This window comes from Saimiri boliviensis, chromosome 7 (genome assembly GCF_048565385.1).
Source record: "Saimiri boliviensis isolate mSaiBol1 chromosome 7, mSaiBol1.pri, whole genome shotgun sequence".
In the NCBI taxonomy this organism is placed as follows: Eukaryota; Metazoa; Chordata; class Mammalia; order Primates; family Cebidae; genus Saimiri; species Saimiri boliviensis.
In genome coordinates this window covers 606,547-631,138 of record NC_133455.1, presented here as the reverse complement: position 1 = coordinate 631,138, position 24,592 = coordinate 606,547, and the positions used below count along the sequence as shown (strand labels likewise).

Here is a 24,592-nt window from a genome sequence, read left to right as displayed (position 1 = left end):
CAGAGGCTGAGGCAGGAGGCTCACTGGAATTCAGGAGATGGATGGAGGCAGCAGTGAGCTGTGACTGTGTCGCTGCACTCCAGTCTGGGTGACAGAGCAAGGCCCTGTCTATTTGGGGGAAAAAAAAAAAGGCTGGGCTTAGTGGTTCACGCCTGTAATCCCAGCACTTTGGGAGGCCGAGGTGGGGAGGTCACTTGAGGTCAGAAGTTGGGAATACAATATGGTGAAACCCCATCTCTACTAAAAAATACAAAAAAAATTTAGCCAGCAGTGGTGGCAGGTGCCTGTAATCCCAGCTACTGGGGAGGCTGAGGCGGGAGAATCACTTGAACCCGGGAGGCAGAGGTTGCGGTGAGTTGAGGTCACACCACTGCACTCCACTAGGTGACAGCAAGATTCCGTCTCAAGAAAAAATTTTAAAAACCAGGAGATGGCAACGTGGTGTTCCTGCAGGAGGCTTCAGGGGAAAACCCATGTCCTTCCTTTTTGGCTTTTAGAGGTTGGGCATGCCTTGGCTCATGGCCCGGTATCACCCCGGCCTCCACTTCCACGCCCTCATCTCCTCCCTCGGGACCTCCTCCCTCCCTAAGGCCTGCTGCCACTGCTGGGGGACCACCCCCGGCCCTAGTGTCTCTGGGGGATTCTCACAAACGTCTTCCATAACTTGTAGAAAAAGCAGCCGACAAAAGGGCACGGTTGCTCACTCGCCTGTTACCTAGCATGCAGCAGCCTCCACTGGGGCTTTGTGCCAGCCGGCAGCCGCGTGGGAAGCGTGTTCTGGGCCTGTTGCCGTGGCTGTTCCTGCAGTCAGCCTGCGCGGGCATCTGCAGAGCAGCCGCTCTTGCGTGTATGTGTCCCAGCACCCAGGCAGTGTCTAAGAAACGGGGCAGGAGTGGCTGTTTGGTGAGTGAGGAAGGCAGCATCTTCTGTGGTGGGCGGTCAGCGGCTCAGAGTGGCTGGGGCCCAGTGTGTGTTGGGTGTGGCCGCCCCCGGCAGCACTGAGCCTTCCCTGGCACACACAGGTGCCCCTGCAGGAACCCGAGCAGTCACCTCTCTGCCTCTCCCTCAAGAGCAAGTGCTGTCCGAAGGCCAGAGCCACTGCGCATCCCCAAAGCATAGGCGCTCGTGTGTGAGTTGGATTGAAGCTACCTGAGGGAGGGTCAGGGCAGAATTTATATACAAAAGCCCAAGTTTGTAAACCTTTGTTCAAATCACAATTATTTAAAACTGTTTCCTAAATTTCAGTAACGTGTACATGTTCTACATCATTTTTCACTTACAGTTTTAAAGACTTATACTTTTTTCCCCACACGGATTGGGGTGCAAATGATGAAATCACAGCTCAACACAGCCTCTGCCTCCCATGTGGGGCATGGTGGCTCGTGCCTGTAATCCCAGCATTTTGGGAGGTTGAGACGGAAGGATCATTTGAGCCTAGGATTTCAACACCAGCCTGGGCAGCAGAGCAAGACCTCATCTCTACAAAAACGTAAGATACTAACTGGACATGGTGAGGTGCACCTGTAGTCCCAGCTATTCAGGTGACTGAGGGAGGATCCCTTGGGCGCAGGAATTCAAGGCTGTGGTGAGCTGTGATTGCACCGCTGCGCTCCAGCTTGGGTGACAGAGTGAGACCCTATTTCAAAAAAAAAAAGGATTATCTCTATCATTAGGATTCCGAAATTTCAGGATAATGTGCCTCCACATGGTGGAGTGCAGTGGCATGATCTCAGCTCACTGCAACTTCTACCTGCCGGGTTCAAGTGATTCTCCTGCCTCAGCCTCCCAAGTAGCTGAGACTTCAGGTGCTCACCACCATGCCAGGCTAATTTCTGTGGTTTTTTTTTTTAGAAGAGAGAGGGTTTCACTATGTTGGCCAGCCTGGTCTTGAACTGACCTCAGGTGATCTGCCCTTCTTGGCCTTTCAAAGTGCTGGAATTACAGGTGAGCCACTGTGCCCAGACTTTTTTTTTTTTTTTTTTTAAAGACTGTCTCACTCTAACACCCAGGCTGGAGTACAGTGGTGCTATCTTGGCTCACTGCAACATGCTCCTGCAGTTGGTGCAGGGGACAATTCTGACTGTCCCTCTAAGTTGCCATTTCCCAGTGAGTCCCACCCCGCCACATGACAGAGGATTAAGGATCTGGAGCTCAGAGACCAAAATGAATAAATAAGCAAAAACCTAACTCAGAAAATAGAAACAGCATATGAGATACAAGAAGACTTCCAAACTTATGTAACTAAGTTTTTTTTTTGAGACGGAGTTTCGCTCTTGTTACCCAGGCTGGAGTGCAATGGCCCAATCTCAGCTCACTGCAACCTCCGCCTCCTGGGTTCAGGCAATTCTCCTGCCTCAGCCTCCTGAGTAGCTGGGATTACAGGCACGTGCCACTATGCCCAGCTAATTTTTTGTATTTTTAGTAGAGACAGGGTTTCACCATGTGGACCAGGATGGTCTCAATCTCCTGATCTCGTGAACCACACACCTTGGCCTCCCAAAGTGCTGGGATTACAGGTGTGAGCCACCGTGCCCGGCCTGGTTCATTCGTTTTTAAAAATCAGTGCCACTAAGACAATCTTTGGAAGCTTAGTGTGGGCTGCACTTAACAAATCGTGCCTTCACTGTGGGCCAATCAAGCAGGGACCCAGTTTTGTTGAGGATCACACATCATCAAAAAGTGGGGTGTGAGGCTGGGTGCAGTGACTCATGCCTGTAAGCCTGGCACTTTGGGAGGCCAAGGTCGGAGGATCACTTGAGCCCAGGAGTTCGAGGTCTCTTTTTTTTCTGGGCAACACAGACCCTGTCTCTACAGAAAATACAGAAATTAGCCGGGCGCGGTGGCTCAAGCCTGTAATCACAGCACTTTGGGAGGCCGAGGCGGGTGGATCACGAGGTCGAGAGATGGAGACCATCCTGGTCAACATGGTGAAACCCCGTCTCTACTAAAAATACAAAAAATTAGCTGGGCATGGTGGCGCGTGCCTGTAATCCCAGCTACTCAGGATGCTGAGGCAGGAGAATTGCCTGAACCCAGGAGGCGGAGGTTGCGGTGAGCCGAGATCGCGCCATTGCACTCCAGCCTGGGTAACAAGAGCTAGTTCCAGTTAATCCAGAGGCTGAGGCAGGGTAATCACTTGAGCCCAGGAACTGGAGGCTGCAGTGAGCTGTGATTGCACCATTGCACTCCAGCCTGGAGAGTGACACCCTGCTTCTGAAAATACATTTTGTAAAAAATTGTAACTTTTTGAGACAGTCTCGCTCTGTTGCCCAGGTTGGAGTGCAGTGGCACGATCTCGGCTCACTGCAGCCTCTACCTCCTGGTTTCAAGCGATTCTTCTGCCTCAGCCTACCAAGTAGCTGGGATTACAGGCACCTGCCACCATGCCCGGCTAATTTTATACCAACTCAGTCTTCAAACTACTCCAAGAGATTTTCATTTTTTGAGACAGGGTCTTACACTGTTGCCCCAGCTAGAGTGCAGTGGTGTGATCATGGCTCACCAGCTTTCGCCTTCTGGGCTGAGGTGATCCTCCAGCCTCAGCCTCCAGAGCAGCTGGGACTAGAAGTGCCCGCCACCATGACCAGCTAATTTTTTTCTTTCTGAGACAGTATCGCTTTGTTGCCCAGACTGGCGTGCAGTGGCACAATCTCAGCTCACTGCAACCTCCACCTCACAGGTTCAAGCGATTCTCCTGCCTCAGCCTCCTGTGTATCTAGTGTTACAGGCTATGGTCACCACGCCTGGCTAATTTGTATTTTTAGTAGAAACCGGGTTTCGCCATGTTGGCCAGGCTAGTCTCAAACTTCTGACCTCAGGTGATCCACCTGCCTCAGCCTCCCAAAGTATAGAGATTACAAAGTGTAGGGATTACATTCCTGAGCCACCATGTCCGGCCCTAAGAGATTTTTTCTTTCTTTTTTTTTTCTGAGATGGAGTCTTGCTCTGTCACCCAGGCTGGAGTGCAGTAGCGCGATCTCGGTTCACTGCAGCTTCCTCCTCCCAGTTTAAGCGATTCTCCGCCTCAGCCTCCCGGCACGCGCCACCTCGCCTGGATAATTTTTTGTATTTTTAGTAGAGACGGGGTTTCACCATGTTGGCCAGGCTGCTCTTGAACTCGTAACCTTGTGATCCACCCGCCTCGGCCTCCCAAAGTGCTGGGATTACAGGCGTGAGCCACCGCGCCCAGCGTGATTTTTTAAAAAGCTTAAATGGCATCGGGTCATTTCCCAACTTTAACACGTGCAGAGACGGTCCGGCCATCCCGCTTGGGGTGCGGACACAAGCGAGGGAGTCGCAGACAGATGTGCAGCCATTGCGGCGCTGTTCACAACCGCCAGCGGGGGCGACAAGGCGGGCGCGGTCCTCGGCGGGCTCGGTCCCCGCAGGCAGCGCCGACCCCCCGGGAAGGAAGCCGGGCTCGAACCCGGTCTCTCCGACGACGCTGCCGAGCGAAGCGCCGGCCGCAGAGGGACAGTCCCGCGGGCGGGGGCGGCGCCGCGCCGGGACACGCGGCAGAACCCGAGCGTTTCGCGCCCCGGAGCCGCAGGCGCAGGCGCCGCCGACCAAAACCTGTGCTTCGTTTCCGCCGCCTGCGCGGACTCCCAGCCCCTGAATCCGGGCGCCGTGCTCCTCCCCGGCACCCCGCCTCCGGCCTGGGCAGGCACTTCCGGGGCGGAACCTTCTGGAAAGCCCCGCACCGCCCTCCCGGTCCGCACCTGCGCCCCGAACGCCCGCGAGCGCAGGTGACCCGCCCGGGGCGCGGCTCAGCGGACACGCCCCTTTCCCGGAAGGCGGCCGCGCCCCGGGAGGAGGGACTTCCGCCCGCGCCGGCCGGAAGCGGTCGCTCGGGGCAGCGTGTCCCTCGCGCCGCGCCGTCGGGGCCGTGCGCCTGCGCGGGAGCTGGCAGCATGGCGTTCCGGCAGGCGCTGCAGCTGGCGGCGTGCGGGCTGGCCGGGGGCTCGGCCGCCGTGCTCTTCTCGGCCGTGGCGGTGGGGAAGCCGCGTGCGGGCGGGGACGCGGAGCCGCGTGCGGCCGAGCCCCCGGCCTGGGCGGGGGGCGCGCGGCCCAGCCCCGGCGTCTGGGACCCCAACTGGGACAGGTGCGTGCTGGGCTGCTCGGGGCCGGGCCGGGGTGGGGTTCGCGGCTGGCGTCACCGTTCGGATCAGGTCGGTCGGGCCGGGGATGGGGTTGCGGTCGGGGTCGGGATCCGGCCGAGGCTGGGGCCGCCATGGGGGCGCTCTGCGCCGAGGGCTCTGGGGGCGGCGGGCCCTCCCGGCCGGCTGTGGGGGCGGCTGCGCCGCGTCCTCCCGCGTCTCCTCCCGCGAGTCCACCCGGGGTGCCGGCGCCGGAGCGAGGCTGCGTGGAAGCCCGGCCGCCTCCAGGCTCCTTTCCGGGGGCGCGCCCTGGAGCCTCGTGTGGTTACTGCGCGTTTGGAACGTGGCTCGTGGGATTCCTGAAGCAAGGCTTAGTGAATTTCACAACCACAGCAAGGCCGGTGCGCGGGTGGGGAGCTGACGCCTGGAATCCCAGCTTTTGGGAGGCCGAGGCCGGAGGATCGTGAACCCAGGAATTTGAAACCAGCCGGGGCCACATAGTGAGATCCCGTCTCTACAAAACAGCCGCGCGAGGTGGCACGCGCCTCGGGAGGCTGAGGTGGGAGGTCCCCCGAGTCCGGGAGTCCCAGGCTGCAGCGTGTGAGCCGAGATCCCGCCACTCCGCTCCAGCCTCAGCCGCAGAGCCTGTCTCAGAGAAAGAAAAACAAAAGTAGTGCGGGTTTTTAACGTTGGTTACATGTTGAAATGATAGTATTTTTAGCATACTGAGTTAAAAGTGATGAAAGTTCACCTGTTTACTTTGCTAATGTTGCTGTTGGAAGATTTATAATTTCACATGTTGCTGGCGTTGTTTCTGTTGGCCAGGACTGCTCTAGAGGCAGGGATGGTTTGTCCAGCGCTAACTCATTATACTTCCTACTTTGAGAGGGGGCACAGAATTAAACTACAATGGTTGTAGTTAGGTGCTTCAAAGATTTTTTCTTTTGCTAACCTTTAGTTAGTTTTTTTTTTTTTCTTGTTTTTTTTTTTTTTTTTTTTTTTTTTTTTGGGACGGAGTTTCACTCTTGTTACCCAGGCTGGAGTGCAATGGCGCAATCTCAGCTCACCGCAACCTCCGCCTCCTGGGCTGAAGCAATTCTCCTGCCTCAGCCTCCTGAGTAGCTGGGATTACAGGCACGCGCCACCACGCCCAGTTAGTTTTTTGTATTTTTAGTAGAGACGGGGTTTCACCATGTTGACCAGGATGGTCTCCATCTGTTGACCTGGTGATCCACCCGCCTCGGCCTCCCAAAGTGCTGGGATTACAGGCTTGAGCCACCGCGCCCGGCCAACCTTTAGTTTTTTTAAAGTAAACTTTAGTTTTGTATTTACAGAAAAGTTGCAAAGATAATAGACTCTCTCTCTATTTGCGTATGTTTTTTTTTTTCTTTTTTTTTTTCTAAGAGACAGGGTTTCACCACGTTGGCCAGACTGGTCTTGAACTCCTGCCCTCAGGTGATCCACCTGTCTCAGCCTCCCAAGTGCTGGGATTACAGGCGTGAGCCACAGCGCCCGGCCTCTCCCTCTGTGTTTCATAACTAGTTTCTTCTATTATTAGCGTCTTACACTAAGTATGGTATTGTGTAGCAGGAGCGGCCGCAGGAAACGGATCTCTGGGACACCAAACACAGGAGAAAGGAGTTTATTCGGCAGGGAGCCAGGTGGCATTGTTGCCTAACAGCCAAGCTCCCTTAACAAACGAAGGGTCGGTCTTTATATGGGCTTATACTTTAGATGTCACACAGGGGAAGAACCTTAGGTTTATAACTTAACATATGAAAAGGGCTTCGATTTACAGTCTTAGGAATGAAAAGGGGAAGTTTACAGTTTCAGGAATGAAAAAGGGAAGTTGATCTAAGATGGCTGGGTCTCCCTTTTCACCACCCCCTTTGAGACCCTCATCACTTTATAATATTAGTGAGAGGTCTCACTTTCATTCTCACTTTCCAGATTTTCTGAAGACAGTGACTGGTAATGTTTCATATAATAGACTTGTGATGTCATTTTTTGGCTAACTACAGTAGTGATGAAGCCCCCAGTCATCTGAAGGAACAGGGGAGTAGACAAGGGAGCAGTAAACAAACACCTGTTATCATTAGAACACTTATGATGAGGGTTTTGAATCCTCCCGAGGATGAGGACCAACCTCCAAATAAGGACTCAGGGTCAAATCCGTGCCAAATCTGTACAGGCACGTGTGCCAGTTTGGTCATGTGTCAATATCCCGCACTGCTTGCCCCTGGTCATCTGTGTGCAGACGGCAGTTAGTTAGACTGAATTTTCTCAAGACTCTTCCTTTGACTGCTAGCAAATAATCTAGGGCCAGTTGGTTCTGATAGATTGTGTTTCTCATTTGAGTTTCTTGTCGGGCCAAGAGGGACAGAGCTTTGCCCGTTTCATTAGTATTTCCAAAACAGCCTGCAACCGGATGATCTGGTTGAGCATGTAAATAGGGGTCTGGTATCCCCATGAGCCATCCTCAGCCCATGTGGCCGGCCCATAGTACTCAATAATTCTCTCCGGTGGCCACTCATCATCTGTCCAATTCCTTAGTTTTAGGTCTCTCTTCTCCCTAGTGGAGTGAACTGAATGCCCTAACAGCTCACCTGTCTTAACAGATAATAGGAAGAAAGAGGGCTTAATGATGCCTATGACACAGCCACCTGTCCATCTCATGGATTACACACCTTATAATGAGTTCCATTGTATAAACAGGTTCTCTTCTGTGTCCCCGTGCATTTATAAGAACTGCAGGGCAAAAGAATGGCAGTAACTTTTACGTCCTACCTGGTGTACACACTGAGGGCATTCTTCAAAATTAGTTAATGTTCCTACTGTACAAGTCCCACGATGACTCTCCCCACGCTTCGGCCGTGCGTGGAGCAGCCAGCTTCCGGGATGTGGCTGGAGCAAGGCTTGTTGTCCTTCTTAAGGTGATTCTGCAGTCCTGGCCTTGCTCTAAGTCTCAGCTGTTGCTTGTTTGACACGGCTGTGGTGGATGCAGGCTGGGATTCCCTCTACCTTCATGGCTGCGGGGTTGGTCAGGATCAGGTCTGAGGTCCCTTCCATTGTGGCTTTAGAGGGGCTGTGCTCCCGTCCTTTATCCACACGTGATTACCTAGTGAGAAAGGATGAACCGGGGAGAATAGGCTTACAGGACATCTGTCATTTACGCAGATTGAAATATCCTGGACAATTTTCCCTAGAGCTCGTAACTGACATCCTAACTCAATCTGCCCCCAACTCCCGAGGAGTTCCCAGGAGTGCCTGGAGTAGGGGAGGGGGCCTATGATACAAGATTTCATAGGGGGAATATCCTGTTTTTCCTAAAGGGGGTGCCTCTAATTTTGAATAACACCAAGGGAAGTGCCTGCACCCACTGTAATCTTGTTTCCTGACAAGCTGTTTTTGATGTCCACTTTTCCGAACTCTGAGGTCGGTAGGCAGTGTGCAGTTTCCAGGTGATGTCCAAGGCCGTTGCTGTTTTCGGGACTAAATCTGCCACAAATGCTGGTCCGCTGTCTGCTCCGATGTGCAGTGGCAGTCCAAACCTAGGGATAAGATCTCGAAGCAGCACCCGGGTTACTTCATGGGCCCTTTGAGTCCCATCCGGAGTATGTGCCCACCAGGACCAACAAATACTTATGCCCCCCACACGAGGACATTTCAATAAAGTCTGCCTGGAGATCTTCAAGCGGAGCTGCTCCATAAGCTTGAATTCCAGGAGGAATAGTTGGGCCCTGCCTCACGTTGTGTTGCCGACATGTCATGCATCGCTGTGCCACAGTTTTGGTCAAGGCTGCTAAGTGTGAGATGTAAAATTACCGGCACAGCATCTTTTCAAGTGATTCTTGACCTGAATGAGTGGTCTCGTGTGCGGCTTGTACAGCTGCGGCCCCCAGCTGTGGAGCTGCTGTTCTTCCATCTGGCCGTTGGATCCATCCTTCTTTGATCAGTTGCCCGCTTCTGTCTGGAGAAAGTCTCTTTCCTCCTTAGAGTAAGTAGGTATTAGATCGGGGATCTGGGGAATCAGCGGGGCTGTGACTGCTGTTCGGTAGGGGGCAGATGCTGCCTCAGCAGCTCAGAAATTTCCCAGGGCCACGGCGGTGTGGGCCCGCTGGTGTCCTTGGCAGTGCACGACCACCACCCTCCAGGGCTTCCAGACCGCGTCTAGCAGCTGCAGAATTTCATGCTGATACTTTATTTCTTTTCCTGCTGAAGTTAACAGGCCTCGCTTTTTGAACAGTGCTCCAGGTACTTGGAGAGTCGGGAAGGCATAAACGTTTACCACCTTATCTTTAGTCAGCTCTAGGGCTTGAGTTAAATGATGAGTGCAGCCTTCTGAGCTGAGGTGCCCTGAGGCAGGGATTTGGCCTTGCTTACAGTGTCCAGAGTTACCACGGTGTAGCCTGCACATCTGTCCCCTCGTGGATTGACAAAGCTGCTCCCGTCCAGTCTGCTACTGTCCATGGCTGATCCCAAGGATCAGGCCTGGTGGAATAGACTGTGGTCAGGACTCGACACAGTTGTGTTCAACAGGACCCTCTGACACTGGGAGCAAAGTGGCGGGGTTTAAGGTGTTGCAGACTTCAATGGTGATGCGGGGATTTTCACATAGCAGGCCTTGGTATTTGATCAGCCTAACATTTGATAAACAGCGGTGCCCTCTGGTATTCATTAGAGTCACTACTGTGTGAGGCGCCTTGATATTCAGGTTCTGTCCCAGAGTTAGCTTATCTGCTTCTTGTGCCAGCAGAGCAGGTGCTGCCAGGGCCCTTAAGCATGGGGGCCATCCTTTGCAAACTCCATCCAGCTGCTTGGAGAGGTAAGCTACAGGCCTGGGCCAGGGTCCTGCTATTTGAACTAGGACCCCAGCCGCCACTTTTTCTCGTTCTGCCCCATATAATGCGAAGGGCTTTGTGAAATCAGGCAACCCCAAAGCTGGAGCTGACATTAGTTTTGTTTCCAGTTCCCGATAGGCCTGATGCTGCTGGGATCCCCATTCAAAGGGCTCCGTGTTTCCCCGCTTTGTCACATCATAGAGGGGTTTGGCTAGTACTGCGAAGTTTGGAAATCTGCAATTTACAAAACCCACCACTCCCGGGAGCTCTCTCGCCTGCCTTTTAGTCTCGGGTTCTGTCACTCTGCGAGCGGCTTGCTTCCTCTCTGCTTCTAGGCTGCGTTCCCCCTTCTGGATGGTAAGCCTCAGATACTGCATTTGCTGTTTGGCAAATCTGGGCTTTCCTTATAGACACTTTTTTTTTTTTTTTTTTTGAGACGGAGTTTCGCTCTTGTTACCCAGGCTGGAGTGCAATGGCGCGATCTCGGCTCACCGCAACCTCCGCCTCCCGGGTTCAGGCAATTCTCCTGCCTCAGCCTCCTGAGTAGCTGGGATTACAGGCACGCGCCACCATGTCCAGCTAATTTTTTGTATTTTTAGTAGAGACGGGGTTTCACCATGTTGACCAGGATGGTCTCGATCTCTCGACCTCGTGATCCACCCGCCTCGGCCTCCCAAAGTGCTGGGATTACAGGCTTGAGCCACCGCGCCCGGCCCCTTATAGACACTTTATACCCACCGTCCTCCAGGTGCCAAAGTAAGGCATTTGCGCACCCGACTGCCGTGGGGTGTCCCAATAGAAGGTTATCAGCAAACGGGGGCAGCATGCAAGCAGGAAGCTTCTGGGGGGCGGTCACGGGCTGATGCCTCCCCAAGGATGATGAGAGAGCATCTGAACCCCTGGGAAGCTGGGTCCAGGTGCATTGAGTGGTTACACCTGCTTCTGGGTTTCTCCCATTGAAATGCAGATAGTTTTTGACCCTCCGAGGCCAGTCCAGTGCTAGGGAGGTATTCTTTAAGTCTGATTAAGTGAACCAACTATCCTCTGCTGGCAGTAGTCCCAAATGTGTGTATGAGTTGGGTGCAAAGCCACGCAAGCCCTGCACGGGCCCAGGAGATACATTTTCAGCGCTTCTGGCTAGGAAGGCTCCACCCTCCTTCCCAAGGGACAGTGAGAACCTGGATGACCCCTGCCTGAGGCATTTTTAGCTCCAGGGAGGCACTTTTTTGAATGGGATAGTGGCCCTCGATTTGCACAACAGATTTTGCCAGAGAAGGGGGACAGGGGCAGTCCATTAAGTACAAGAAAGTCTGTTCTCTAACACCTTAATAGTGCGAACAACACTGGTTCTGTTTTTTTTCTATGGGGGGTTACAGGGCTGTCCTCCGGACTGTGGGCTCTTTGGGGGCATATGTGTCTGGCCCCCTCTCTTTTAGTCCAGTGGCCCTTCCATTAGATTGAACAGAGCCCCTTCACTTTTCATCTGGATCCTCGTGCTTAGGGTCGGTCGCCCTGGTCTCCCATTAACTGTGGGCATTTTTTTCCAATGTCCTATTTCTTGACAAAATGCACACTGATCGCATCGCAGGCGCAGGCGGGCAGACTGGGGGGCTTTCCAGGAACGCCCGTTTTTCCACACTCTTGGGGCGTTCCTCTCATAGCAGCAGCTATCAGGTCAGCCTTCCATTGAGCCTGACGCTCCCTTTCCCTATGATTTTCCCTCTGGTTTATCGCCTCTTGGTTCACAAACGCCTGGTTGGCCACTTCCAATAACTGAAGTATTCCTACATGCAGATCCTGCCTGTTTTCTGCCGCTGCACTTGCCTGGACGTGGGAGTCCGCGTTTCCCGGCGGCGAGGGGGATGGTGGTTTCTGTCCCTTGGCTACTAAAACAGTCGCTGCCTGCTCTCTGCCACTTCGGAGGGTTTAACACTAACTGCAACCACGAGTCTATGTGTAGAAATTGATCGAGGTGTTCTAGCTTGCTGTATGTAACCTCATGCCTTACTTTGGAGACAAGGGGCCTGTCTAGGGTCCCCTCTGGGGGCCCCCCCACCCTAAGTGCTGGCCAATCTTCCCTACATAAAACCCTTAATTTCTCTGGTGTCATAGTTACTTTATAATTCTCACTAAATTCCTTCTTGAAATTTTTCAGCATGGTTTCTAAAGGGGTGGGCTTGCTATGGGAGTGAGCCATGTTAACACTTCAAAGAAACAGTTCCCACACTTAGGAGAGTATTAGTTCGCCCACAGCAGTTCCCACCTAGCGAGGTGCAGCACACGGCACTCTCCGATTTACATTCGCTTCAATCCTTTCACAATGTCCAGAGGCTGCTTCACTCAGCCTTAGGTGGCTGTCTCTAATTCTTACAAATTGCTCAACACGTGAGGCCCTTCCTAGTGGGCCCGATACCTTTTACGACTGATGAGTCTGGTCGGACACATCCGCACACAGATACACATCCGCACACAGACACACATCTGCACACAGACACACATCCGAATGCTCTTCCAACGTGCCGATCTGGCACCCGTGGGTGATCAGGCCACGCTTCCATCCAAAATGGGGTGGGCTACTTTCCCCAGTTCAATCTTAGCAAATTCAGTGGTCAAGACTTCCCCAACTGTTCGTTCCTCTTCGGTGTTCAGCCACTGGGTGGATCCGGTCTGCAGGGCCAGGCGAGGCTTTTCCACCGGCCAAATACCTGCCCAGGAGCGCTCTCAGGATGCGTCACCCCAGCGAGCAGGAGTCCCCCCTGCAGGGATGCTCCGCAGGTCAAGGCAAACCACCTAAGAGACTTTTTCTCGCCGTCTGCTATCCGAGACTCGCTTCCTGGCCAACGCACCAAAATGTAGCAGGAGCCGCGGGAAACGGATCTCTGGGACACCGAATACAGGAGGAAGGAGGGTTTATGGGGCCAGGAGCCGGTGGCATCGCTGCCTAACAGCCAAGCTCCCTGAACAAAGGAAGGTTCCGTCTTCATATAGGCTTATGCTTGAGAGTTACGCGTGGAAGAATCTTAGGTTTATAGCTTACCATATGAAAAGGGTCTCAGTTTAGTCTCAGGAATGAAAAGCGGAAGCCATCTGAGATGCCTGGGTCTCCCTCTTCAGTATAAATATCACAGCTAATGAGCCAATGCTTCACGGAGAGTCCCTCAGCTCTTACCATGTTCTCTGTTCCAGGACCCTTGTAACAAGTAGTTTTCATGCTTCCTTAGGCATTTCTTTCTTTCTTTTGAGATGGAGTCTCTCTGTCACGCAGGCTGGAGTGTAGTGGCAGGTGAACCCTTCACCTCCAGGGTTCAAGGGATTCTCCTGCCTCAGCCTCCTGAGTAGCTGGGATTACAGGCACGCACCACCATGCTCAGCTAATTTTTGTGTTTTTAGTAAGATGGGGTTCCACCATGTTAGGCTGTTCTGGAACTCCTGACCACGTGATCTGCTAACCTCAGCCTCCCAAAGTGCCGTGATTACAGGTGCGAGCCACCACACCCAGCCCTTAGGCACATTTTGGCTGTCACAATTTCTCAGACTTGTTTTTATGATCACAACTGTTTTAAGACATCCTGGTCAGGTACTTCGAAGAAGGGCTCTCACTACTCCTCCTTCTCCTCCCTCTCCCCCTGTCCCTCCCCCCCCCTCCCCTCCCCTCTTCTCCTCCCTCCCCCCCCCCCCGCCCAGACCAAGTCTCGCTCAGGCTGGAGTGCAGTGGCACAGTCTCTGCTCACTGCAGCCTCCGCGTCCTGGGTTCAAGCGATTCCCCTGCCTCAGCCTTCTGAGTAGCTGGGACTACAGGCGCCTACCACCATGCCTGGCTAGGGTTTGACCATATTGGCCAGGCTGGTCTCAAACTCCTGACCTTGTGATCTGCCCACCTCCTTCTCCCAAAGTGCTGGGATTATAGGCATTAGCCACCATGCCTGGAGCTGTGTTTTTTTTAAAAAAATCAATACAGTATTCTGAATTTCTTAGGCCTTTTTAAGGAAACAGATTCACTCTGAGGTTAAAGGACTTGAGGCCAGGTGCGGTGCCTCACGCCTGTAAGGGGGAGGCCAAGGCAGGGGAATCACAAGGTCAAGAGATTAAGGCCATTTTGGCCAACATGGTGAAACCCTGTCTCTACTAAAAATACAAAAATTAACTGGGCGTGGTGGCGCACTCCTGTAGTCCCAGCTACCCGGGAGGCTGAAGCAGAAGAATCACTTGAACCTGGGAGATGGAGGTTGCAGTGAGCAGAGATCCCGCCACTGCACTCAGCCTGGTGACAGAACGAGACTCTGTCTCAAAAATAAAAAAAAGGACTTGAAGTGGGCCAGGCAGGCAGATCACTTGAGGTCAGGAATTCAAAACCAGGCTGATGAACACGGCAAAACCCCATCCCTACTAAAAATACAAAAACTAGCCAGGCATGATGGCAGTCACCTGTAATCCCAGGTACTTCGGAGGTGGAGGCTGTAGTGGGCCGAGATCACAGCGCTGCACTGCAGCCTGGGTGACAGAGCAAGACCCTGTCTCAAAAATAAATACATAAATAACTTGCAGTAGAACCGGGAGTGGAGCCCAGCCTTTTCTCACTGAAGCAGGTGCCGTATTTGCTTGCCATGTCTGGGGAGAAGTGATCTGGGCTTTGTGGGCTGGGGAAGGTCTCGGACCGACGGAAGGCACGAACAGCTACAGCAAGGTGCTGGAAGACACGCTTCCTCTTGCGGCTGACTTTCCCACGCTGGAAAGTTCCGGAGCCTCATGTAGTGCACGGCTTCCTGTCTCAGTGCCTACAGCTCCCATATATTTTCTCTGGCTCAGCCTGACTCCCCCATACCTGCCAGTGTGAGTCTGGGCCTGGTTCATGACAGGCCGGCAGGGCCGGGACAGAGCCCTTGAGTGACCACTGTGTCCTTCCAAAGCTTCCTTTTCGGCCGTTGCCTCAGTGACCTGTGCCACTGACCATTTTTGGTTGTTGAGACAGGGTCTTGCTCTGTTCCTAGGATGGAGCACAGTGCAGGCGGTGCTGAGGTCATGGCTCCCTTCCCGGCTCAAGCGATCCCCCACCTCAGCCTGAGTAGCTGGGACTACAGCTGCAGGCCACCTCGCCTGCCTAGTTTTTCTGCTTTTGTAGGGACGGGGTCTTCCTATCTTGCCCAGGCTGGTCTTGAACTCCTGGGCCCAAGCTGTGCACCCACCTTCGCCTCCCAAAGTGCTAGGATTACAGGTGTGAGCCATGAGTTGGGGATCCCTGGCCCCCAACTGATCAGCTCTTTCAGATTCCAGCAGCTCTGGAATAGGACTTCATAATGGGAATGTTTCCTTCTTACTGTCTGATTCGATGCTCACTACCCCATGTGGCTGCTGAGCGTTTATTTTATATTTTGTGGAGACAGAGTCTCACTCTCTTGCCCAGGCTGGAGTGCAGTGGCACAATCACGGCTCACTGCAACCTTTGCCTCCTGGGTTCAAGGGATTCTCCTGCCTCAGCCTCCTGAGTAGCTGGGATTACAGGCGCGTGCCACCACGCTTGGCTCATTTTTCTATTTTTAGTAGAGACGGGGTTTTAACATGTTGGCCAGGATGGTCTCAAACTCCTGACCTCAAGCGATCCACCCGCCAGAGCCTCCCAAACTGTTGGGAATACAGACGTGAGCCTCCGCACTCAGCCCTGAGTGTCTAAAATGTGCTTAGTATGATTGAGGACATGGTGTTTTAATTTTATTTAATTTTGCTTATTTTGAACTGAAACAACCGCGTAGCTGGTGGCTGCTGTTGGGCATCACAGTTCCAGGTTGTGCTGATGCATCACGGTCAGGGAGACCATCCTGGCCCCATGGACACTTTCCGCCAGCTGTCCTCTTTCCTGGCCTGGCGTTCTCTGTACCTGGCGTCGCGTTCTGGGTGGTCCGTCTCCTCCTGCTGTTCACGGCCTCCCTCGCTTTGTTAAAGGAGAAGGTGCACAGGGCTTGTGTGTTTTGTTCTTCAGCGTTTCACTCAGAACAGGCGGGAACCAGCTTTGTGGGGAGTGGGGGTGTCCTCGAGACACCTTCCTGGGGCTCTGCCAGAGCCGTGTCTTCGCTCCAGGCTCTTCCAAGTCGTCTGAGAATTTGGAAATAACATCTTGTCAGAGAAACTCAGAAGTGATTTGGGAACAGAGGTCATAAGGATGAATCTTGTCTTTCAACATTAGGCGAGAACCGCTGTCTCTGATCAACCTGCGGAAGAGGAACGTGGAATCTGGGGAAGAAGAGTTGGCGTCCAGGCTGGACCACTACAAAGCCAAGGCCACGCGGCACATATTCCTCATCAGGCACTCCCAGTACCACGTGGATGGCTCCCAGGAGAAGGACCGCACTCTGACCCCGCTGGGTATGTGGGGGGGAATCAGATCATCTACAGTCCCTTGGTTATGTGGGGGGTTCAGATCCTCCGTGGACGCCCCCTTGGTTATGTGGGGGGTGGTCAGATCCTCCGTGGACCCCCCTTGGTTATGTGGGGGGTGGTCAGATCCTCCTTGGATCCCCCTTGGTTATGTGGGGGGCTCGGATCCTCCGTGGATCCCCCTTGGTTATGTTGGGGTGGTCAGATCCTCCGTGGATCCCCCTTGGTTATGTGGGGGGGGTCAGATCCTCCGTGGATCCCCCTTGGTTATGTGGGGGGGGTCAGATCCTCCGTGGATCCCCCTTGGTTATGTGGGGGGGTGGTCAGATCCTCCGTGGATCCCCCTTGGTTATGTGGGGGGGGTGTTAGATCCTCCGTGGATCCCCCTTGGTTATGTGGGGGGGGGTGGTTAGATCCTCCGTGGATCCCCCTTGGTTATGTGGGGGGGGGTGGTCAGATCCTCCGTGGATCCCCCTTGGTTTTGGGGGGAGTGGTCAGATCCTCCGTGGATCCCCCTTGGTTATGTGACTGGACACAGGTCTCCAGAGACCGCCAGTCAGCTTTTTTAAAAGTGCTTGGGGCATGGGGCCTCCTGGAGCCTATGTCTGAGTCCATCACCCCTGAATCAAACGTCATTACCAGTGACTGTCAGCTGCACTTGGACAGAAGACAAGCTTTTTTTTTTTTTTTTTTTTTTTTTTTTTTTTTTGAGACGGAGTTTCGCTCTTGTTACCCAGGCTGGAGTGCAATGGCGCGGTCTCGGCTCACCGCAACCTCCGCCTCCTGGGTTCAGGCAATTCTCCTGCCTCAGCCTCCTGAGTAGCTGGGATTACAGGCACGCGCCACCATGCCCAGCTAATTTTTTGTATTTTTAGTAGAGACGGGGTTTCACCATGTTGACCAGGATGGTCTCGATCTCTCGACCTCGTGATCCACCCGCCTCGGCCTCCCAAAGTGCTGGGATTACAGGCTTGAGCCACCGTGCCTGGCCGAGAAGACAAGCTTTTAAAAATGTCCTTACTTTGGCTGGGTGTGGGGGTTCACACCTGTAATCCCAGCACTTTGGGAGGCCGAGGCAGGCAGATCACCTGAGGTCAGGAGTTTGAGACCAGCGTGGCCAACATGGTGAAATCTCATCTCTACTAAAAGTACAAAAATTAGCCAGGTGTGATGGCTCACACCTGTAGTCCCAGCTACTCGGGAGGCACAGGCAGGAGAATCACTTGAACCTGAGAGGTGGAGGTTGCAGTGAGCCGAGATCACACCACTGCACTCCAGCAATGTCAGGCCAGGCATGGTGGATCATGAGGTAAAGTGTTCGAGACCAGGCTGACCAACATGATGAAACCCCTTCTCTACTGAAAATACAAAAAATTAGCCAGGCGTGGTGATGCATGCCTGTAGTCCCAGCTACTCGGGAGGCTGGGGCAGGAGAATCGCTTGAACCCAGGATGGGGAGGGTGCAGTGAGCCGAGATTACACCACTGCACTCCAGCCTGGGCGACAGAGTGAGAGACTGTCTCCAAAAAAAAAATGTCCTTACCTTTTAGCAAACGTTAGATCTTGTCTGCATGAGACCAAACTGAGTGCAAATCCCAGCAGGGGCTTTGTGCCCGCGTGAGGCATTGGAAGCAGCACGGCCCGTGCCCTCCGCTGCTCGCCTGGATCTGCTGCCGAAGACCGTCTCTTCTGCACTCACGGGCCTGCTGTCTGGCACCTGCCTCTTAACACCCTGCCGAGCGGGCGGCTCAGCGAAGGCATCCCGCCTGTGCCCACGGGCAGATCCTGGCAGACAGCGCCAGGAGGGCCTTCCGCCTTTGTCCTGTGTCCGTGGGCGGAGCTGTAGGGTAAATGCCTGCGAAGGGAAACGCAGGCTGGGCTGAGGTGGAGTCTTCAGGTTCTGAATGGGGTAGAGTCCGTCAGGCACTTGTGAAGAATTAGAACGGCACATGTACAGGCCTGTCCTCCAGCGGACGTCTTCCGCAGCTCCAAGAGCTGTCCTGGCTGCTTGTGGAAAATGGGCGGTGAGGGGGACGCAGGTGTGGCTGCACCGAGTGGACCCAGCCTTCCTGGGGGCGTCTCCACCTGGGTGCCAGAGTTCACCAGAGAAAAGGCGTCAGGAGCAGCGCGGGGGCTCAGGTCCCGCCGTGCGGGCCTCTGAGTGTTGCGTGGCTGGCGGGCCGCCGGGGCTCCGGCTTTGGGCTGCCGCTGCTGGGATCAGATGCGTGTCTTTTCCTGTACGGAGGTGAAGACAACTGGACCATCTTGTTGCTCGTGCCGAGTGCCGGCTGCTCAGGCCCAGGCCCCGGGAGGGCAGGAGGAGGGTGTGCGGCTGTGCGGCCCCCTCAGGCGCGTTTTGCCCTCCAGGTCGGGAGCAGGCTGAACTCACCGGGCTCCGCCTCGCAAGCCTGGGCTTGAAGTTTAATAAAATCGTCCATTCCTCTATGACGCGCGCCGTAGAGACCACCGACATCATCAGCCGGCACCTGCCAGGTGAGCGCCGGCGCGGGGCCTCTGTGCCTGCAGCGGGGGCAGCTCCTCCGGCGGGGCCGGGCGTGGCGTCGCCGCACTCAGGGCCTCCCGTGCCTCTCCCCAGGCGTCTGCAAAGTCAGCACAGACCTGCTGCGGGAAGGTGCCCCCATCGAGCCGGACCCGCCCGTGTCCCACTGGAAGCCGGAAGCTGTGGTAAAACCCTCCCCGCCTCCCCGGCCGCGCGGCTCTGCGGGGCTCAGCGTCCGCCACGGGCCTGGCTGTCGCGCGCTGCCCCCGATCCCCGCCTTGCCCTGTATCCCACGCTGACGGTCCCCCGCTCTGCCCCCAGCAGTATTACGAAGACGGAGCCCGGATCGAGGCCGCCTTCCGGAACTACATCCACCGGGCGGACGCCAGGCAGGAGGAGGACAGCTACGAGATCTTCATTTGCCACGCCAACGTCATCCGCTACATCGTGTGCAGGTGGGCAGCTGCCGGCCGGGCTGGGTGTGGCCTCAAGTGAGTTCAGACTCGGGAGGAAGGACCGAGAAGCCGCGCGAGCCTCCCCCCCTCTGCGGCCGATGCCACCCTGGTGGGGCCCTTGCAGCCCACGGGCGTCCGGGTCCCTCACGCAGCAGGCGCCTGTTACCTGCAGTGTCTCATGGGCGTGCGTCTGGGCAGGGCTCGTGCAGACCCGGAGGGTGCCGGTGCGCGTCCGGCCAGTGCGCTCCACGGTCCCGCACTTGGAGCAGACACATGGGAAGTCCACGTGCCTCCGTGTGTGTGGGCTCCACAGCGAGGGCCCCTCGGGTGTGGCGGGTCCTGCGGTGGGGGCGGGACGGCACCGGTCGGTGATGCCGCTTGAGGCTGGGCCCTGGTTTCTGCCCGCCTGTCCCCGTGGCCTTTCACCATGGCTGGGGCTGGCAGGCAGGAGCACCCAGGAACTCAAGGAGGTTGGGAGTTGGATTGAGAGCGCTTTTCCGTGGGGCTTGGAGCCTCCGGATGATGTGGATTCAGGCTGCTGTGTGAAGTGAGCATCTGTGTGCTGTGGGTCATCTGCTGCTTCGTGTGTGTGTGGCCACATGGGTGGTTTCTCTGCTGCTAACAGCACCTTGGGTGTCCCATGACACCGTCACCCCAAGGTGACAGGTGCTGAAAATGCACAGAAATAGCCAGGGCAGGGGAGCGGAGCTGACCTGTGTGGATACATGAGGGCCGGGCAGGTGCACGTGGACAGGGGGTCAGTGTGCTGTCCGCCCACGGCCGCCAGCACCACAGGGCAGCAGTGTGACGGTGGCCTCGCCGTCCACTGTGGCAGAGGGTGGTGGGCAGCTGGAGGCGGGGATGCCAGCACAGCGTTTCCGCAAATGAGGACTGTGCCTAAGATGTGCCTGAAGATGCCACGGGCTGTCACTCACATGACCGTCCTTCCATTTCCCAGAAAGGGACCTGCTGCACTGATTGGCTGCCCCCTGCTTTTTTAATATGGAAAAGGCAGAAATTAAATTGTTTCTTTGTAAGAAGTTAGCACTTTTCTGATTGGTGTGAATCTTGAGTTGGGGTTGGGCCCTTGTCCTGAGGAGGGCAGGTCCCCAGGTGTCACAGTGCGACTGATGTGGATACCACCCAGCTCTTCCCTGAGAAGCGAACGCGTACCCTAGCCCTGAGGCCGCCCTGAGACTTCTTACTGAGGGGCTCAGCCCCCGTCCATAGGCCAGAGCCCCCGACCCGGCCCGGCCAGGCTCCAGTGTGCTTTCTCCCCTCCTCAGAGCGCTGCAGTTCCCTCCCGAAGGCTGGCTCCGGCTCTCCCTCAACAACGGCAGCATCACCCACCTAGTCATCCGACCCAACGGCCGAGTTGCACTCAGGACCCTCGGGGACACAGGGTTCATGCCCCCCGACAAGATCACCCGGTCCTGAGGGCGCCCACCCGGCCCCGGCCTCTCCTTCCCTCTGCCCTCCCCGCACCGGCCGCACCACGGTCACGTCTTGTTCCCGAGGAGGCCGGCAGAAAGTAGAAACCCACGACGCAGCACCTGGGGACTGACCCTGGCCGGGCTGGAGAGGGGCGAGTTCGGATCAGACGGCCTGACTTCTCTGCAAGGTTTGACACCTGGCCGTGACCCAGCAGCACAGCACGGGGTTTCAGGTGAGAGCCCCTCGTACAGAAGTCAGGCCTGTTCAGGGGACTTGAGGCCTGGCCCAGACCGCCATGTTGGCAGCCACAGCCCACCCTTGCTGAGGGTCCATGCCCCGCTGCACAGGCACAGGCAACTGAGGCACACGGGTGGGGCACTGAGGTTCCGTTCACAGCTCACCACACTTCATACATCCTCTTAATTTCTTAAAACGCTCCTTAAATGTTTGTCAATTAAAGCTTTTCTGGCTGGGCACAGTGGTGCCCACCTGTATTCCCAGCTGCTTGGGAGGCCAAGGTGGGAGGATCGCTTGAACCCAGGAGTTCAAGACCAGCCTGGACAGGCAGCAGTAAGACCCCACGTCTACTAACAGACAGCACAGAAGGGAGCCGGGCGCGGTGGTGGCCCTCTTAGTCCCAGTGATGGGAGGCTGAGGTGTCTGGGCCCGGGAGTTGGAGGCTGCAGTGAGCTGTGACTGTGTCATTGCACTCCAGCCTGGGCAGCCGAGGGAGACAGGAAAAACAGGTTCTCCAAATGGACAGCTTCCTGAAGGACTAGCCAGCTACACAAGTGACTCTGGACAGGCCTGGCCTTTGACCTTCATGCTGCTCTCAAGGTTGAGGTGACGCGCTGGAGACGGCCCAGCAGGGGGTCATCCTTACTCAGTAAAATATTCCAAATTGACAGCTCAGTCTTAGCTTAAGGATTAAAATATTTAAACGTGTGTATGTATCCCAGGTATTGTTAATTCAGGAAAAGCTGTACAATTTCTATAAAGTGGTTGTATTTTCCGTAATCACTACAATTGGGATATTTGATCTATTTCTCTGTCCACTTTGGAAATTATTACATAATAAAATTTTACTGTTTTTTTAAAAGGACTACTTTCGACTGTGTTAACAATGGGAAACTGGCCAGGTGCGGTGGCTCACTCCTACAATCCCAGCACTACAGGAGGCCGAGGCAGGCAGATCACAAGGTCGGGAGTTTGAGACCAGCCTGACCAACATGGTGAAACCCTGTCTCTACTAAAAATGCAGAAACTAGCCGGGCATAGTGGTGGGAGCCTGTAGTCCCAGCTACTTAGGAGGCTGAGGCAGGAGAATTGCTTGAACCCGAGAGGCGGCGGTTGCAGTGAGATCTCGCCACTGCACTCCAGCCTGGGTGACAGAGCGAGACTCCATCTCAGATAAGGAACCCTTTGCACCACGTCCTGCCTCCGTCACACCAACTGGCTGCTCACGACTTCCGCCAGCGGCCTGGGCCCTCTCCGGATCCCTGACCAGTGGCTGTGGACATGACAGCCGCAGCAGCCGTACACAGCTGTCTAGAAACAGTCTGATAAGCCAGGCCCGCGCCAACTTCAGAGATGCCAGGCACACTCACGTTTGACCTCCGATGGGGGCGAGGCTGGTGAGGAAGGGACTGGCTGCACACACGTGCCCGCACGCCACAGCCCCAGCACCGGGCCTGCAGGGATGGGGCCGCGCTGCAGGGCAGAGCCTTCGTTCTGCTGAGGGCGGCGGCTCCTCTGTACAGTGGGAAGCTTGGAGGTGGGGGCTGGGCAGCAAAGCTCCTCACCATGTGGAAGACCACGCACAGCCGGCCGCCATCCCCGCCCACCCCACGGCCACTCACGTCACAGCTGTGACCGACTCGCGTGAAGATCTAGACGGACTACCTGGTCAAAAGCGGGGCGGGAGGGAGCACGTGAGCAGTTGTGAGTGGACGACAAGAAACCAGCGACCCAGAAGTCGTGAAATGCGTCTGCAAAAAAAAACCCAGAAGGAAAGAAAACCTGATGCTGCTGCTTAAGTCAGATTTGAGGTCAAGGATGTGAAATGGGCTTTCAGATTTTGAAAAGCTTCTCAAGGATTAACCGATGTTTATTTTTTAAGAGCACAGAGCGATAATAACCTGTATTTTTCTTTTTCTTTTTTTTTTTTCCGAGTCTACAGCCCTTGGTATTCCCAGGCAGCCTCCAATCCACGCCCCAACCAGGCCGGCCCTACCCTGCGGCTTATCTGCCAAAATCAGAGAGATTGGGAGCGTTCAGGGTAGTATGGCCACAGATGATTACCTGAGTTTCTTGAATATGAAACTTGAAATAATTTTCAGTTTCTTTTTCTAGTGTAAATTCCCAGCACACTTTTTTGAGACATAGTCTAGCTCCGTCACCCAGGTGGGAGCACAGTGCCACAATCTCAGGTCACTACAACCTCCGCTTTTGAGGCTAAAGCGATCCTCATGCCTCAGCCTCCCAAGCAGCTTGTTCTACAGCTGTGCGTCACTGCACCTGGCTGATCTTTGTATTTTTAGTAGAGATGGGGTCTCGCTACGTTGGCCAGGCGGGTCTCAAGCTCCTGGCCTCAAGTGATCTGTCCGCCTCAGCCTCCCAAGCATATAAGCCACTGCACCTGCGGGCTTTTCCATTCCCAAATACCTGCTGTTCCATGTGATCCTTCCATCAACGGCCTTTTCAGTCTTCTGCATTTGGGACAGACGTAGATTCAGCAAAGTGAGGATGGCTTCTGGCTTGACCAGTAGATGGTGGGGTCTAATTTCTGAATGCTGGACTCAGGGCAGACACAGGTGGGGAGACCAGGGAGTGGGGAGCTGACGGATGTTAGGGCAGCCCCCAGGGATCTCGGCACGTGAGTGTGCGTGTTGTGTGTTGTGAACGCCTACAGGAGGGGAGGGCTGAGGGCGTCTGGACTGGGCCAGTCACGGGCCCAGGGATGCCAATGATGGAAACTGTCCCCTAGTCTGGGACAGATGACTGAAGACCTCTCCAGGGTTGGTAACAACCCTCAGTCTGGCCAGAGTGAAAACTGCACACCAGAAGCCTGATTGAGACCGGCGGGAACGGCATGCCACCAGATGGCAGCCAGCTGCCAGGGACTGTCCTGCTCCTGCTGATGTTCATCCACAATCTTTTCTCAAGACAGCTGAGAAGAGCACTAGCGGGGCAATCAGCAGCTAGAGTGGTCACGGTGTTTCCAACCACGCCAAGCAGACACCCGGGCCCTGCACGTGCACACAGCCTGGCCTCGGCGAGGGTTCCGCCCCTGAGAAAGCGCTGCTTATGGAAACATGCAGATGACTCAGGAAGATCTGGCTGTGGTCCCTGCCGTGGCGTGGCTGGCACTCACACGGCTGGCACGAGGCACCATAGCTGCTTTTACCCTAGAAATGAGCATCAGACTCAACAGGCATCTCCCTCACAGCTGCCACCACCTGACCCACTCAAGCAGGGTGCCGGGCATCACATTTTCAAACCAAAGCCATCGTACCAACTGTTAACGCCACAAAGGTTCCCACTGCCAAGAGCCACGGTAACATCTCTGCTCCTTTAACTGATGCCAGAAAGTCTTTCACAACTGAGCTAGTCAGGAAAGGGGTCTAAAAACAGCAAGTACATGTGAGGGCGCCCAGGCTGACACGCCACATAACCAAGATAGTGCAGTGTGCCCGGGTGGGTGCAGGTGAGACAGATCCTTCTGAAAGCTTAGAATTATTACCGTGTGGTTTAGAAGTAATTCATTAATTCACTTCTTTAAGTGTTTCATAAGGGACATAAACCCCCTGGGACACACGAGAATGCCTTTCCTGGGACCAGAATCACCTCCCACAAACAAACGGAGAAAGTCACAGGTGGCCTAAGCCATGGGAAATC

The 24,592-nt window shown here is 55.0% G+C and overlaps 1 protein-coding gene across 4 annotated transcripts; it reads left to right on the top strand.

Moving 5' to 3' along the window:
• The first annotated feature begins 4,878 nt into the window (after positions 1 to 4,878).
• Positions 4,879 to 24,550, top strand: PGAM5 (PGAM family member 5, mitochondrial serine/threonine protein phosphatase). 4 transcript variants are annotated; one of them, XR_012518308.1, is made up of 7 exons: positions 4,879 to 5,101; positions 16,116 to 16,294; positions 18,674 to 18,799; positions 18,903 to 18,991; positions 19,128 to 19,261; positions 20,548 to 20,927; positions 21,796 to 24,550. XR_012518308.1 is itself a non-coding variant. In XM_039471590.2 (6 exons), exons 1-6 carry the CDS (start codon positions 4,911 to 4,913, stop codon positions 20,696 to 20,698), a joined length of 867 nt encoding a protein of 288 aa, XP_039327524.1. In that variant the 5' UTR covers positions 4,879 to 4,910; the 3' UTR covers positions 20,699 to 21,794. The 4 variants fall into 4 exon arrangements, 2 of the variants coding, with proteins under 2 accessions (XP_039327524.1, XP_039327523.1); XR_005580015.2 differs by lacking the exon at positions 21,796 to 24,550 and adding an exon at positions 21,411 to 21,794; XM_039471590.2 differs by lacking the exon at positions 21,796 to 24,550 and having other exon boundaries at positions 19,131 to 19,261; positions 20,548 to 21,794.
• The last annotated feature ends 42 nt before the right edge of the window (positions 24,551 to 24,592 follow it).

What these genes read in the sequence shown, in the direction of transcription:
- PGAM5 (XM_039471589.2), top strand. Translation starts at nt 4,911, where the DNA reads ATGGCGTTCCGGCAGGCGCTGCAGCTGGCGGCGTGCGGGCTGGCCGGG. An exon ending in CCGCACTCTGACCCCGCTGG is followed by an intron (nt 16,295 to 18,673) that starts GTATGTGGGGGG and finishes TTTGCCCTCCAG; the next exon opens with GTCGGGAGCAGGCTGAACTC. An exon ending in CATCAGCCGGCACCTGCCAG is followed by an intron (nt 18,800 to 18,902) that starts GTGAGCGCCGGC and finishes GCCTCTCCCCAG; the next exon opens with GCGTCTGCAAAGTCAGCACA.